This window comes from Tenrec ecaudatus, chromosome 4 (genome assembly GCF_050624435.1).
Source record: "Tenrec ecaudatus isolate mTenEca1 chromosome 4, mTenEca1.hap1, whole genome shotgun sequence".
Taxonomy (NCBI): Eukaryota; Metazoa; Chordata; class Mammalia; order Afrosoricida; family Tenrecidae; genus Tenrec; species Tenrec ecaudatus.
The window spans coordinates 99,137,244-99,152,739 of NC_134533.1; the positions used below are offsets into that span (position 1 = coordinate 99,137,244).

The window sequence follows — 15,496 nt, forward strand, 5'->3', positions numbered from 1 at the left end:
AAACTAAGTACTGTGAAAGGGGCTGAAAGTAGAAGGGGAGACTGACTTGAGCCACCAAGCCCAGTTGGGTGGCCAAGGAAGGCTTTTCTGCAGGGGGGTATTTAAGGCTGCAAAAAAGACAACCAGGCTCCAAAGTATATAAAGAGGCTAATTTGGGGGCTTATTAGTAAAAGCTAAGCTATAAATGCATCCAGTGAAAAAGATTTAATATTAATAAATCATATGAAATTACAAATAAAGTTCATTTTAATGGGATCTCTGTTTAATAATCTAATACTAATAAAGATCAGTAGCAGATATATTTTTTAATTTAATTTGCCTTCTCCTGCAAGCAGTTGCCTTGATACCTGTAGATTTTTAAAGTCTACGGAGTCGAGGTGAAAGCCAAGGGTACGGAGAGCGGAAAGCGGGTTAGAACATTTTCTTCGTTCTCTCCCCACCTCGTTCAGTTTGTCCTGCCCAAACTGCTTAATGGGGTGATGAGAAAGCGTTCTGCTGGGTTTTGAAATTTTTAAGACATGTTAAGCCACATTCCCAACTACGTTTGAAAAATGGTTTGTCGTTTGTTCAGTGCTGTGGAGTCAATGCCGACTCCTCGCAACCTTGGTACAGCTGGTGGGAACAAGGCCGAGGCCCGGGCCACCCTCCCCATAGCTGCCGCCTTTGAGCCCGAGGTCATGGACACTGTGTCAATCATTTGTCTTTTGTCGTTGAACCCTCTGCCAAGCATGTTCCTGATAACTTGTCCAAAGTACTCGAGACGGAGTTGCCCTGTCCTCGTCTCTAAGGAGCATTCTGGCTGTCCGTCTTCTAAGGTCGATTTGTGCTCATTCTTCTGGCAGCTCAGAGTCCGATTGGTGTTCTCCTCCAATATCCTAATCCTGAAACATTGTTCGCCTCCTGCCTTCCTCCTTATTCATCGTTCAGCTTTCAGCTTATGAGGTGATTGATCACTGGATTTGGCATAGCTTAGTCTTCAAAATGACAAGTCTTTGATTTGCCCAGTGCAGTCATTTGCTTTTTTTCATTTGATTTCTTGAATGCTGCTTCTCCATGTGTGTTGATCGTGAGCAAAATAAAATCCTTGACAACTTTCATATTTTCTCTGTTGATCATAATATTCACTGGCCCAACAGTGAGGATTTGTGTTCTCCATATTGAGGTATAACACAAAGTGACACCTGTAGTTATTGATCTTGATCGCTGAGTGCTTCGAGTCTTCAGACAAAAGTATCTTTGGCATATCACAGGTTATTGATGAGCCGTGTCTTCTGCTAAAAGCTGCGTTCTTCACATAGCCATCTCACACTGTTTGCTGAGCACATACATTGAATAGCACAGGCAGTCCCTGGGTTATGAACAAGTTGGTTCATAGTTACAGGATGTACGCCAGTCAGAGAGTCATAACCCGACTGCCTAAATGGTGAGAGGCTACCACCTTGATGCACATCTTTTCAGATTTTTGAGCAGATTAGCAGTGTATTAAAAAGTACCATTATAAAAGTTTTAATACTTTTCTTTTAATAGTGAAAGGGGGAAGAATTCAAAGGAGTTTAAATGATATTAGTTGTTAATATCTTTGACCAATTGAAAGATATTTAAATGTCTTAACTCAGTCTTGAGAGGACAGAAGTTGGTGCCTCGGAAGGGAGAGAAGTAGGAAGAACTCCGAGCGCTCACTGACGGTAGAGCCCAGCCGCTTGCCATTGAGTTCATCCTGAGTCCTGGTGAAGCCTCGTGTGTCTGCAGCTTTTCACAGCTCGGCAAGCCTTTCCTCCGAGGTCTCTTTGGGTGAACACGAAGATCTAGCTATTCAATTAGCAGCAGTTAGTGCCCCTTGTAGATATGCCAGTGTTAGAGGATGAACCAAGATACACTCGACATAGTTAAAATCATACTCAGGTAAAAACCTCTAATATGGATATTCACATCAGCATTGTTCACAATAGCCCCCAAATGAAAGCAACCGGTGTATGAACCAGTGAATGGATAAATGAAATGTGGCACGCACTTCTCACTCCCACTAAGTTGGCCAGCTCGTAGTGACCCTGTTACAGAGGTTCGAACTGGCCCCGTGGATGTCCAGTACTGTATCTCTTGATGGCAGTAGAAAGCCTCAGTTTCCCCCCACAGGGTGGGTGGTGGTTTCAAACTACTGGCCTTGTGGCTAGGTGCCCAGTGCTTAACTGCTGTGCCATCCAGAGTGCTCCTCTCTGGAACATCCTTACAAAGTAATGTTTTGGAGAATACAAAGGAATGAAGTACTAATAGAGCACACTAGAGCACTGAAGACGCTTGAGACTGTGCTGAGGGAAAGAATGTTGGCCAAGGAGTGGACGGTGGGGTGATGAGGCCGACTACTAGTGGGGGTGACCGACTGCTAAGGAGCTTCCTGTGAGGGTAATGGAAGTGCTCTCAAGTGAAAGAGTAGTAGTGGCTATACAGCTCCATAAATCGATGGCTGGGAGTCACAAAGTTCTGCTGCCAAATCATAGAAACCCGGACTGGACAAAAATACCTGACAGGGAGCGGGCGCTGCTCAGTGCTCCCCCGTTAGGTCTGCGCACAGCTAGCGGCGATGTTTCCATCCCTCGACCCCGAATCTGTGCTACTAACGTGTTCAGTGTCCAAATGACATCCTCCAGAGACTCGGATTGTGTTCCTTTCCGTCATCCTCTGAGCTTCGGGGACAAAAAGAAGTCTGAAGGATGAAGATCGGCTGTTAAAATAAATGAAACAAGGTTTGCCAACAAAGTTTTCCTGGAATGGGTACCTTGTCATGATAAAAGAAAAAAATGTTCTGGCCCTTTTATTACCAGTGCAGTTTTTTGTTTTTTAATTATTATTATTTTCTTAATAACCCCATGTTTGTCCTGTGTTTTTTAACAAAAAAAAAAAACAAACAATCAAGATTGTCCTTTTGGAATCCCCAAAACAGTTGCCTTAACCTTGTGAGCTGACCTCTCAAAAGGTTAAACCTAATTGGCTCACAGATGACTGAAGCGGAGGCTACTGCCTTGATTGAACCTTAGTTTGAAGGCACCATAATGACGGAGACTAAGATAGGGGTCAGAGAACTTGTCTATACTATGCCCCATAGTAAGTTAATAGCAAGATTTTTTTGTAGATTAAAGCCTGTAGTTGTTAAAACCTATCCAGTGAGCCTTAGGAGGAAATATAGGAGGATCTGTTCTATAAAGATTACAGTGTAGAAAAATGCCCTTTGTGACGGGCTTGCTGAGTCCAGACAGCAGGTTGCATAGTAAATGCTTAGCAAAGCTAGGGGTGTGTGTGTGTGTGTGTGTGTGTGTGTGTGTGTGTGTGTGTGTGTGTGTGTGTGTGTGAGAGAGAGAGAGAGAGATTTTACGGCTCTTAAGATTTTCAGTTGGTCTGTGAGCCTGTGTGTTTAAAAAACCATACATTTAACACAGTCCAATATTTCATAGACTTGACTATACTTGTAGGTATAGGGGAAACCATAAATGTTGTGCCTAAATGTTATATAAACAAATTAAGGCCATAATCACACTAATATATAAATAATCAGTGTCTGAGACTTAATAAACTATCAGAAGGAAGTGTTCTTGTAAGAGATATGATGTAAGCTAATGCTTTAAAAATGAAAAGCTCATTTTCAGTTTTAAAATTACATGTAGTGTTACTAGAATTGAATTTTATAAGTTACCTCAAAGTTTGTGGTCTAGGTTTGATCTTTTGTAATGTTCTACATTTTCAAGGTCAAACTGATCTAAGTTTAAAAATTATCTGAAGCGTCAAGGTGCAGATGTTCAGAATGAAGCCTGGAAGGTAGGGGAACGGGTAGTAAAGACCCTCTTTCTTTTCTCTGAGAAGGTGGTCTCTTACTTGTCAGCAATTGCTGAGTCGCTGGTTTCCTACCATAAAGCTGTCAGGACTGATTTGTTGAGTAAAACTTGAAACAGTTACCGCTTTTATAGTCCACGCAGCACTGGCTCTGAATTCTAAAATATGGCAAGTTATAATTTGCCTTTAGCAAACATATTACAACTGGAAACAATGGAGGCTCAGTAGCTGCTCCCGGGGAGGAAGAAGTGGGTATGGCTGTTCATTTCTCCTATGGCGGCCCGGCCCCCAGCGCCCCCCACCCCGAACAAAGCCTGTTCTGTGTCTTGCCTGCTTGGGAGGTCTCTGCTCCACCCCATGTGGGCGCTGCTATGGGCTTTGTGTACTTAGGATCTGCGAAAGGTAAAGAAGAGGATGCTTCTGGAGACATGAAACACGGGCTTGTGTGGCTTGGTCATTTAAGAGCACTCTGTACAGAGCCCTTGTACCACGGCTTCTATCCAGAGGTACAGCGGGTAGGCAAACACAACTAGCAGTGCTCCCCATTATTGTCCACACAGACTTATTTATGCTGGTGCATAGTTTATAGATTTTTCTGTTTTCCATCTTTCGGGCCTGGTTCTTCCTCCATCCTTTGGGATCCCACTTTCCCCTTTCTGTGGTTTTGAATCATCGGATACCTCAGAAATTTTAAAACAGACAATACCCACCAATTCAGAACTTGCCTCTGTTTGTGGGGGCTCTTGTCTTCGCATTAGACGCTGACTGGAAGCGTGCAGTGTCGTTTTCCCACTGCACTGTGGCAGTTTCTATATCGTTTCTTTTTTTCCCTATCTATATCGTTTCTTATGTGAGGTTGCCTCATTAGCTCTGTAAGAGATTAGCATGACTTTTGATCGTGATGTGCAGTGAGTCACATCTGACATCCTTCCACTTGCCTGCCAGATAAAATATTAAAAGAAGATAACCAAAAAGACATGGGTGGTAGGATGGTGTATTTTAAAAGTATCTCAAAGGGTCAGAAAATAAACCATGGAAAATAGAAAGGGAGAGACAGGGGAGGTGAGTGGGTGGGGAGAGAGGGAGAGATGAGAGGGTGTTTATGTAATGCAGACTCAGTCATAAGAAATCACATTCATTCATGCAATATGCCAGGATAAATTCTAAAGGGATCTGACTAAGATGAGAAACAAAAGCTCAAAACTTGTGCCAGGGTTACCACAATCCATGGTGTGGTTGGCAGACTTCTCCAGTATATTTGAAGAATCCTGCCCCTGTCTAGCCGTTGTATGTCAGAGGTGTCAGATCAGCAACAAAAAGAGAGGCTACCTGGGCTGGAAGCTTGGGGACAGTGGTCTGGGCCATCCAGATGTTTGCCGCTTACTTGGTTTTCTTGGGCAGGCCTGCGAACATTTTGATATATTTGTTTTATTAGGGCTGTGTATATAGGATTGGTTAGTTTTATGGGTTTTACTGCTCAGAGTGCTTTATTTTCATTTTAGAGCGTGGTTTAAATTGCATTTATATCTTATTTTTGTAATAAGTAATGCATGTTTACAGCATTCAGAATTAAAGAGTTGCAAAAAAGGTTTTAATACAAATATTAGTCACTCTTTCTCAGCCCAAGAGCCAGCTAAAGTTGGATGCGTCTTCCAAACTGTGGCCATCCAATCGCTTCTGATTCAGAGGGACTGTAGGGCAGGACAGAGCTGCCGGGTGGGTTTTGAGACTGTAACTCCTTAGGGAGCAGGGAAATCTCATCTTCTTCCCATAGGTGCATCTTAGGTACCCTCCAGGTCATAGTCCCTGTTGTGTGCAATATTTATTTCCCTTTTTATACTCCATTCAGCACTTTGCTTCCCCATCCAACCCCTACTTAAACATTTTAAAGGTGGTTCTATCTTGTTGCGTCTTAGAGTTACACCCCCACCAACACCCCTGGGTGGTCTAGCGTTCTGTATGACAGCAGCAATAACACATTAGTATACATATTATCTTACTGGAAGCCTAAGTACTGTAGCGGCTTCTGCATTGGTCAGCCGTTTGAATCCACTAGCTGCTCCAGAGAAGACAGATGAGGCTGTCTGCTCCTGTAAAGATGTGCACTCCCTCCTGCAGGACCAGTGGTGAGAGTGGTGATGCCTGGAGGGTGGAGGAAATGTGGGGTAGAAGGGGGAACTGATTACCGGAATCTGCGTATGGCCTCCTCCCTGGGGGAGGGACAGCAGAGAAGAGGGTGGCGGGGGCAGACGTTGGATAGTGTAACATATGACAAAACAATAATTTTTTAATTATGAAGGGTTCATGAGGGAGTGGGGAGTGAGGCGGAAATGAAAAGCCCATATTAAGGGCTCAAGTAGAAGGCAAATGTTCTGAGGATGATGAAGGCAACAAAAGTACATATGTGCTTGACACAATGTATGTACATATGGATTGTGATAAGAATTGTACAACCCCTCAATAAAATGATTTTTTAAAAAAACAAGATTTTCAGTCTTGGATACCCTAGGGAGCAGTTCTATGTCCCACAGGGTCACTATGAGTCCGAACCAACTCCGTGTCAGTGATTTGATGACATTTCATTGCTGTTTTGATACTTGTGGACTTTTAAGTCGCTTTCAATCCTGGTGACGCTGTTGCGTGAATGTTGGACTATTAACCACCAGGTTGGCAGTTTAAATCCACCAGCCACTCCAGAAAAATGCTGCTGCTGCACCCATAAAGATGTAGCACCCTCTGAAGCCCTGTCGAGAGTCGCTGTGAGTCAGAATCGACTCAATGGCAGCAGGTTTTGGTTAGTTTCAGTCTTTTACAATAAACAAAGCGTCGTCGCACATCCTTTCATGATTTTGAATACCGAAGTTGACCCTTGATCTTAACCAAGTAGTTTTTTTTAAGACAACTCTCTTGTTTCGTTTCAGCCATCAACCAGAGAATCGGTCAGAGTGGGCCTGTGAAGCAGCCTCCACCCCTGGCCCCCCAGAGCCCACAGGGCGGAGTCATGGGTGGCAACAACTCCAACCAGCAGCAGCAGATGCGCCTGCAGCAGCTGCAGATGGAGAAAGAGAGACTGAGACTGAAACAGCAAGAACTGCTTCGGCAGGTGAGGCCACAGGTTAGAATCCAGCCTTCCACTTCTTGGGCTCTATGTTTCCTTTTAGCATGTGTTATTTAAAAGAGGAATTTCATCTCACTGAAGCCCTGGTCTCTTCACTGACCTTCACTACGAGGGATGGAACCAGTAAGCGTGTATCAGAGAGCACGTGTTTTTCTTTAGCACAGGCATCTCATTGAACCGGAACCAAAGGAAATCAGGATACTTTCTCAAATGGCCATTTTATGGGGATTTCTCCAAAAGAAATCATTTCAGAGGAAAGCATATTTTGCTTTAAGTGAATTATTTAGTGTGTAGTATCTTTGAGTATTGCTGCGTCTAAGGGGCTTTACTTAAAACATAACGTGTTCTTATCGCAAGCTACAGAGCCACCTGGAGCACCTTCATATGACCTGCTTACGGGTCTTTTTACCTTGGGAAAGGCAGAAGCGAACATTCGAGAGCTTTGTAACCATTTCCATCAGTTTTCTTCCAGAAAGTACTGCTGGTCTTTATGTTGCCCAAGAATAGGTAATCCCTTCATAACTTGAGATTTTAGTTTTCCTGTTTCAGAGTATTAAAATATCATTCAAAGACTGGAGTTATGGTCTTAGTACCCTATTTTTTTAATTTCAATATAAAAATTTCCTGAGCAGTGATCAAACGAGGCTTATTATTCCACATTTAAACAGTGGGAATAAAATAGTTTTTTCTTCTTTCCTGAATATAAACAACTACCGATCATTTCTTGTTTTTTTGTTTGTTTTTCGGAGATGGTCTATCAGTTTAAAACCAGCATCCGTGTGTGCACAACGGCTTAAACGATGATGGAAAAACCCCTATCTTAAAAACAGAACAAAAAACTTTGAATGAGATATGATTCACACACCACACAATTCAGTGGCCCATTGTCTTTGAGTTGTGCTCGCCATGAACTTTTGAAGCCCCCTGTGTGCTGTGTTTTCCTTATAAAAGAGATCATGGCGCACTCACAATAGCTCTGGAAAAATCGACACTTTTTGTTACCAGTCTACATTTCTGTTACCAGGACAAATAGGGGTATATTTAGCAAGGATCTCTTGAGTGTCAGTGGAAAGATATGAACTGATACCATGTTTGATCTCTAATTTGGTATTTGAGGAACTAGTAAACTGAACTAAGCCTGGAGACACAGATAGACTCATCTATAGACTATTTATGCCCCGTCAGTAATGTGTCAGTGTGAGTCTAATGTGGTTGGTACCCACAGTGAGCCCTGGCAGGAGCAAAGGAGCCTGTGCCAATATCTGATATCAGGACAGCGCCCTGAAAAGAAGAGTTTCTTCATCTGCCATTAAGAAGACAGAGGAATAAAAGATATTCACATGGTTTACTGTGCCTCGACCCGACTCTAACAAATGACAATAAAGGGAAACATTTTTACTTGCATAAGGCTGTGTTGCTAAAACAAGGCAGCACCATCAAGAAGAAAATTGTGTAGCTATTAGACGCATGCTTTCCAAAACGGTTTTCATCATTTGCTCTTCATTTTGCTGTTGCTGAATACCGAATGCTTTCAATAAATACAGTTCATAACTTCATGTATGAATGAAGACTTGTAAAATCAAGAAAATCGCATACGGGGGAAGTTCCATGACCACTAAAAAAAAGAAGGGAAGCCAGATTCTTGCTGTTTTAAGATACTTTTACAAGTCTAGGTGTAAGCCATTTGTCACTGTGTTGTACGCCGTAGATCGGCCTGGTGGTTTTGTTGGTGGAGGCAGAACCTGCTGCTGTAAGCTCTTCCTCTTTAGGGAATCTTAGCCTCACTTTCACTCCGGGTGATGGGCCCTGGGCAGAATAGCTTTACTTGGGGTAAAAGTAAAAGTAACTTCTTGCTTTGTTTCTTCTGTACTGCCTACTATGTTGCCTTTTTTTCTGTACTGGATTCAATGATCTGCTCTTACTTTATACTAATAGTCTGTTTCCTTAAAGATTTCATTTTGTGTTTTAGCAAGTGGTATAAATTCAGGACATCTCAGGTCTTTTGGTTTCCCGTGAGCTTTCTCTGTTAGTAATTTCTCTCATCGTGGAGACATCCAAAGTATTTCTCCTGCTTCATCTAATTGATACTCGGGAGCAAAGGACCTACCTGACCAGTATCGAATTGTATTTTAGGTCTAATGCTTGAAACCTTGCTTCCCTGTCCTCAATGCTGCTAAGACTTACTTCTGAGGGTCCAGTTTTGTTTTGTGGTGACTCCGTTGGCTCTGTCTTCCTTCCTCAGTCTGCTTCTTCTTGGGCTGGCTTGGGAGTTTTGTGCTATGGCGATGTGACTGGATGCAATTTGTAAGTCAGCCTGCACAGCCAAACCATGTGGCTTAAAGTAATTTTTATCCGTCTTATTTTTTACTCTTAGGCAATGCGGAATATCAATCCCAGCACAGCAAATTCTCCAAAATGTCAGGTAGGCTCTCATCTGATGTTCTAGCCTTGGGGGAAAAAAATAAATTAGGAAAGAGAGAAATGGTACCTATCCTATCCTCATCGAAGACTAGTTCAGAGCCTACATTTTAGCCATCTTTATACCACAATACTTATATTAATATTGCAGTTCTAGCAAAGTTTATACTCTCTGCACCTCCTGCAACGAAGAACATCTTTCATTTTGGTTCCGTGAAGGTCTTTTTTTATTCCGCATTTGGAATGTGTTATATTTCAATTGTTCATCTTATCCGCTTCAAGGTATGCCTCGTTTTCATTTGTATAGTTTAAAGTATATTTGAATAACTTATTAGAATTAATCATTTTAGTAAGAACAAGTATAGAACAGGCAATTTACTTGGTTAGGCTCCTTTAGAACATCTTACTGAGAGCCATCGGATAGGAACATGGATATTTAAAAGGGAAACTAGAATTATTAAAAGTGAGAAGGAACTACTTAGAGTTTCTGTTTCTTTGTTGACTTTTATCAATATTTTTCCTGGTGAATCCCTTAAAAGATTGGTTATAAAGATGTTGGATGGAATTTTTTTTTTCTCTGACTGAAACACTTAAGGTGACTAATGGGAAAAACCTCATTCTGGGAGCCAAAGAGATAGCCTGTGTGTTTGGGACCTCCTAAGATTGAATGGAATCTTAAGAGAATCAAGGATCTCTGTGCCTCTTGGTGTGCAGAAGTGCACACGAAGCACCTCACATTCTAAATAGCTCATTTCACACGAGGCTAAGTAAGTCTGTTGTGCTAGAATACATTGTGTAGAAATGGGAGCTGGCAGAATCTCATTCTATCGGTGGGACCCCTGTGTTAGTTACAGTCTGTATTAGGGAGCAGTAAACTTTGCGAGAGGAAAAACTCCATTCTTTACCTATCTCATAATCGCCTCCATTTACTTAAAATACCAACTAAGGAAATAGCAAGTCGTCGTCCCTCGTGCGCAGCACATACGTTCCCATCATGAGTGGTGCTCTCATGTTGGTGAAGGGCCGGGCAGCACTGCATCCTTGCTTGTTTCTCGCCTTTTCCTCTGAAGAATTTCTGAAAGAAGGCTCTTTTTTTATTTATGATAAATGAAATGGAAACCATAGTAGGATATTTAAGTTTCGAGTTATAATTTGCATTCAAATAAATCCTCCATGCCAACTGCAGATCTGATTGCCACATGATCTTTGCCCTGAGACCAGAAATGAGTGGTGCTCCACTCCCAGTATGGAACTTTTGATCAAAGATCCAACCGATAGAATCTGATTAGGAGGAGGACTTTTGGAGAACAGAACTTCAAGTTCTCATGCAAACGAGACGTAGTGCCCTTGAGTATTTTACCTAAAAAGAGTTGTTACGCCTTGATCTGAAACTCTCATGAAGCCATCTTTAAGCCAAACAGCAGTTTAGCTCAGTTAGTAGAGACTATTTGCCGTGGCTCTTATGTTCTTGGAAAGAATGGTCTCTATGAGATCAAAACGCATAGTAGTGACTCTCAGAGTACACTTGGGAACCTTATGGGGCAGAGTGTGTAAGTACATGTTGGTAGACAATACGTAAAACAATAAAAAGGTGACACCGTATAAAATGGGGGACCATTGCCCTTGAACTGTACCTGTCTTTAAAAAAATCTTTTGTGCCAGAAGTAGATGTTGAAATAACTATTTTCTTACCCAGATCTTAAATTTTCTATTCATGTTTGAATGGAAATGTTAATAGTCATTACTAAAATTATGTAGCGATTACTTTAAAACTTTGTAAACAATAAACAAACAAAAAACCCAAACTGTATTCTTTGTAAGATAAGGCTTATAATAATAATAATAACCTTCAAGGTATTAGAGTTATAGAATTGTTTCTTAGATTTGCCTAAACCGGAGCAAAACACTTGAGGTTCCTTTTTTTAAAACCTACTTGTGTAGCATATGCTAGAAATTAAGAGACTGATGTACAATGTAAGTTCCAGCTCTCGGGGAAATTTGCCTGGTCCAGTGATGAGCATGTCAGGAAATGTATGACATTTCAGTGTAAGGCTTAATATGGGACAGCTCAGTTACATGGATTCTTGTGATGTTTGTATCATGCCCACATACGTATTGTGTGGATGACCTTGAGGAAGGTGTCAGGAGATCACAAAAAGGGTCCCTGCTATCAGGCCAGTTCCGACACGTAGCCATCCTGTCAGGTGAGGGGTGGCTTTAAACAGGGTTTACCAGGACATGCACAATTGAGTTTGACAGGGCTTTGTAGTCTACAGGAACAGAATGTTTGAGGAGAAAGATGGATTTGTTCAATACTTGTTGCATGCCAAACACTGCTGTTCAAACTTTTTTGGTAGATTACTTTCTTTTTTGAATTTTCTATGGGAAATTAGTAATTAACAGCTGGATTAACAAGTAGCACCAAATTAGCATCATTGTTTTATAAACTATGTACCTCACATGCTGTGATCTGTGGGTAGACAAAAACCATGGCGTGTTTATGGATTACTAGTTTTCAGAGTTGTCTTAATTAGTTCCAAATAGGATTGACAAAGTATGTTTCTGTTGTATGAGTCTGTCATTACATAAGCTTATGTTTGCTATGAAGTTAGAGGAAAATCCGAAGAAAGGTGACTCTGGGGACAATGAAATGCAAAATTCCGAAACACGGAGGCAGTTGTAGAGGCATTCCTGTAGATCTTCTCGGTTAGATGTGCAGTCTTATTACTCTGTTAGAGGTTGGGGAATTTGGGGGGATGTTGGTCCTTATGGAGCTTAACATTTTTATTTTCATTTGGTTGTTCTTTAGTTTTGTATTTCAAGAGCAACTTGGTATTTTTGTAGGAAAAAACCTTCGAAACTAGAAACATCGTCTTGCTCTCTGAGATTATCAAGCAGTTAACGCTTACACATCGTTGTACCTTTGAGCCAGTGGCCCAGGGCTGCGCTCTATCTGGTTTTAAGGCCCTTTGAGCAAACACTTTGAGAGATGATGTCTTGAGTGAGCATTTGGTCTGCTCTTACACTTAAAAATATGGTTCTTAATAAGTGCGAGGATCAGGTCTACCCTTTGCAGCCTGTCTCCTGGTCTGTGGTCACTAACCGTCTCTTTCACTGAAATCGGTTCTGCCTGTCACACTCCCTTCACCTGAGTGCATTCGATGCCGCGCTGCCTTTATTTCTGCTCGCAGCTCGTCCTTGCTTCCCCCAACATCCTTTCTATCGAGTAAGCTTCTGCCTTTCCTCTATAAGATTATCTCAAAATTCATTCCCACGGAGCCTCATCAAAATTCTTTAAACTATCTAGATGATTTCTTTTAACCCAGCAGCCTGTGTACTTCATTCAAAGTTAGGGAACCAAAGGTATGATTTGGGATTCTTGAGTTTCACTGTGCTTCACAGTTCACAGAAATTACACTGCTAAATGTGTCACTGTGATGACTGTTATATGGTTTGCATTCTTTGGGGAGACCAGTGAATGTACATCAGAGCCGGCCAGTGGTGTTCTGAGTAATGAAGCCTATGATGTTAGTGTCTGTCATGTAGGCAGTTCCAGTCATCGTGTAGGCGGTGGTGAAGAGGTTCGGATGGCCATAGTTTTTATCCGATAAAGAACAGTGAGACCACGAGTCCAGCCATGGGAAGATGCATACAGTAATTGTTGAGAACCTTCTCACAGAAGCCCCAACATGAGATACAGCAAAGAGCTGAGCTTCCCCACGTAAAACTGGCTTCCTTCCATGTCATCAGAGCTACAATGGCTGCTCCCAAGTCCCTAGCAATACTTGTTCCAAGATTATTTCTTGTTGCAGTCTTCCTATTGAATAGTCACACCTTCATCTGGCCTTTTCAATGAACTTCATCTGTTTCCTTTCAAATCACTGTGTGGATAACTTTGTATAAAAAGGGAAAGTCTACCTTATTCCTTTCATGCACTAATAGCGCATATCCCGTTTGTGTTACTGTTAATTGGAATCTGCCCCATAAGAGCTCACTTGGAAAACTGAGATTAGGCTGACCCAAGCCATGGTATTTCGGGTTGCTTCCCATGCATGTGAAAGCTGGACACTGAATCAGAAAGATCTAAGAAGCATTGAAGCATTTGAACTTTGGTGACATTAAAATTATCATTAACTGCCAAAAGAACACCAAATCTGTCTTGGAAGAAGTACAGCCAGAAGGCTCCCTAGAGGCAAAGCGGGTGAGACGCCATTGTCGAGAGAGCATCCCTGGAGAGAGGCCAACCTGCTTGGTAAAGTAGAGGGCAGAGAAGAGGAAGCCCTTGACGGGGGACTGACCAGTGACTCTCACAATGGGCTGTCGTGAGGCTGTTGCCACAACTGGTCGGTGTTCTCTGTACTCGGGGTTACTCGAGAGGGACTGACCGGATGGCACGTGTAAGCACTTCTTTAATTGAACAGTGCCCTCTTGATTTTATTTCTTCGACTGAGACCGTAATTAACTATTATAAGTGACAAAAGACCTCAATTCAAAAGATTTGTAAAAAGAGCACTGAACAATGGCAGAATAGGGCTGGAAATTGGATGCCGCTTTCGGCGTTTTAAGTTCATCGTAATAATTATCTATCCCTAAATTCATGTCCATAGATTTTTCGTAAACAAAAGTTGGGCTGAAGTTGAAGACACCTGGTAAACGCCCAAACATTAAAAACAAAAACATTTTAAGCATGGATTGGATGTTTTCATCACTTTACAGATTAGGAAAACTGTGTGACACTTAAGTAAGCCTTTGCTGGCACACAGAGCCCTGCTAGTATGGAGTCGATTACTTAGCAGTTCGAATCTGCCACCCATTCGTGAGAGAAAAATGTAACTTTCTGCTCAGCCCTCTGGTTCATAATGAGTTGGAATTGATTTAGAGGGCAGTGGGTTTGGTTTGAGTTTTAGGATTCTTCCCCCCCCCCCCCATTTTAGAATCACTGATGTAAGCTGTTATCCTTAAGCCAGATTATTTGTAAGATTAATATTTTTAGTTATTCTCCATTTCTGAATTTGGCTCTCTAAGTTCATTAAGCTAACCTTCCTTGAACACACTGATTACCACCCCCAAAGTATACCTTCATAGAAAATATTGACACGGTATGAAAAACATATCCGGTGCCTCAAACAACTTACAGGGATTGTTCAACTGGGACCTAATTTGCTGTGCAAACCTTCACCGAAAACACCGCAGAAAAACAGCCAACCAACCAACCAACCAACCTTCACCGTGTGTTGTATACGAAGGGGCTTTCAAAAAAGTTCATGAATGGAAATGTACGCTATGTGAATATTATATCAAGAAAACTACTTTAAAAAAAGAAAGAAACCAAACTTGACCAGTGGTTCCCATGGGTGAAGGAGGAAGAGACTTCACTTAGGGGACAGTGAGTTTATGTTAATGTTTGTGGAATACTTGAAAACGCTGTCAATTATGATTATGCAACATGAAGAGTATAATCAATGACACTGAATTATACACATGAACATGGTTGAATGGGAGAATGTTTTGTTGCATATATGTTTGCCACATTTAAATAATACAAGGCAGAAGGGGGTAGGAATGCAACCAGTGTTACTGACTTGTACATAAAGAAACTGATGAAGGGGAAAATGTTCATGGAAAAATGGAATTGAAAAGGAATGGACTTTCTATGAACTTTTTAAAATCACCTAGTATAATCCAACAATAGGTACGCCATTATAGCTAAGACGTGCTAAAGACAAAAAGAGCTTTAAGAAGTAATTAAAATAATAATTTTTAGTTGCTAACTATCCTCAAGTCATTTGTTTTATATTATTAGTTTCATTTGTTATGAACATAATTTGTTTCATCAGTTTCAATAAAAAATGGGGGGAAATTGTTGAGAATTTAAAAGCAGTGGTATAAGTAGTAGGAGAGAAATTAATGCACTTTTATATCAGAAAATAGGACAGCCCTCTGTGCTTAACCTCCACCATTGGAGTCCAGTCAGAGAAAAACAGCCATCTCTGCTTCCCACATAGAAATAGAGAGACACAAATCAATTTTTAAAGAGTAGATCTGATAAAAGAAATGGAAATTTGTAGAGATAGCCTAATTAATGCTTCACCCAGTGTGATTTTCAGGGAGAATAAACATGGAATCAGCTCATTAAAA

The 15,496-nt window shown here is 41.4% G+C and overlaps 1 protein-coding gene across 12 annotated transcripts in view; it reads left to right on the forward strand.

Moving 5' to 3' along the window:
* Positions 1 to 15,496, forward strand: part of YAP1 (Yes1 associated transcriptional regulator) — a 122,569-nt gene that overhangs the window by 93,996 nt on the left and 13,077 nt on the right. For 3 of the 12 annotated variants that reach the window (XM_075546511.1, XM_075546503.1, XM_075546504.1), the window contains 2 exons: positions 6,744 to 6,937; positions 9,315 to 9,362. In XM_075546511.1, coding sequence (XP_075402626.1) covers positions 6,744 to 6,937; positions 9,315 to 9,362 — 242 coding nt within the window. The remainder of the gene's footprint in view (positions 1 to 6,743; positions 6,938 to 9,314; positions 9,363 to 15,496) is intronic. The other 9 variants (XM_075546512.1, XM_075546505.1, XM_075546506.1 and 6 more) reach the window with 3 other exon arrangements.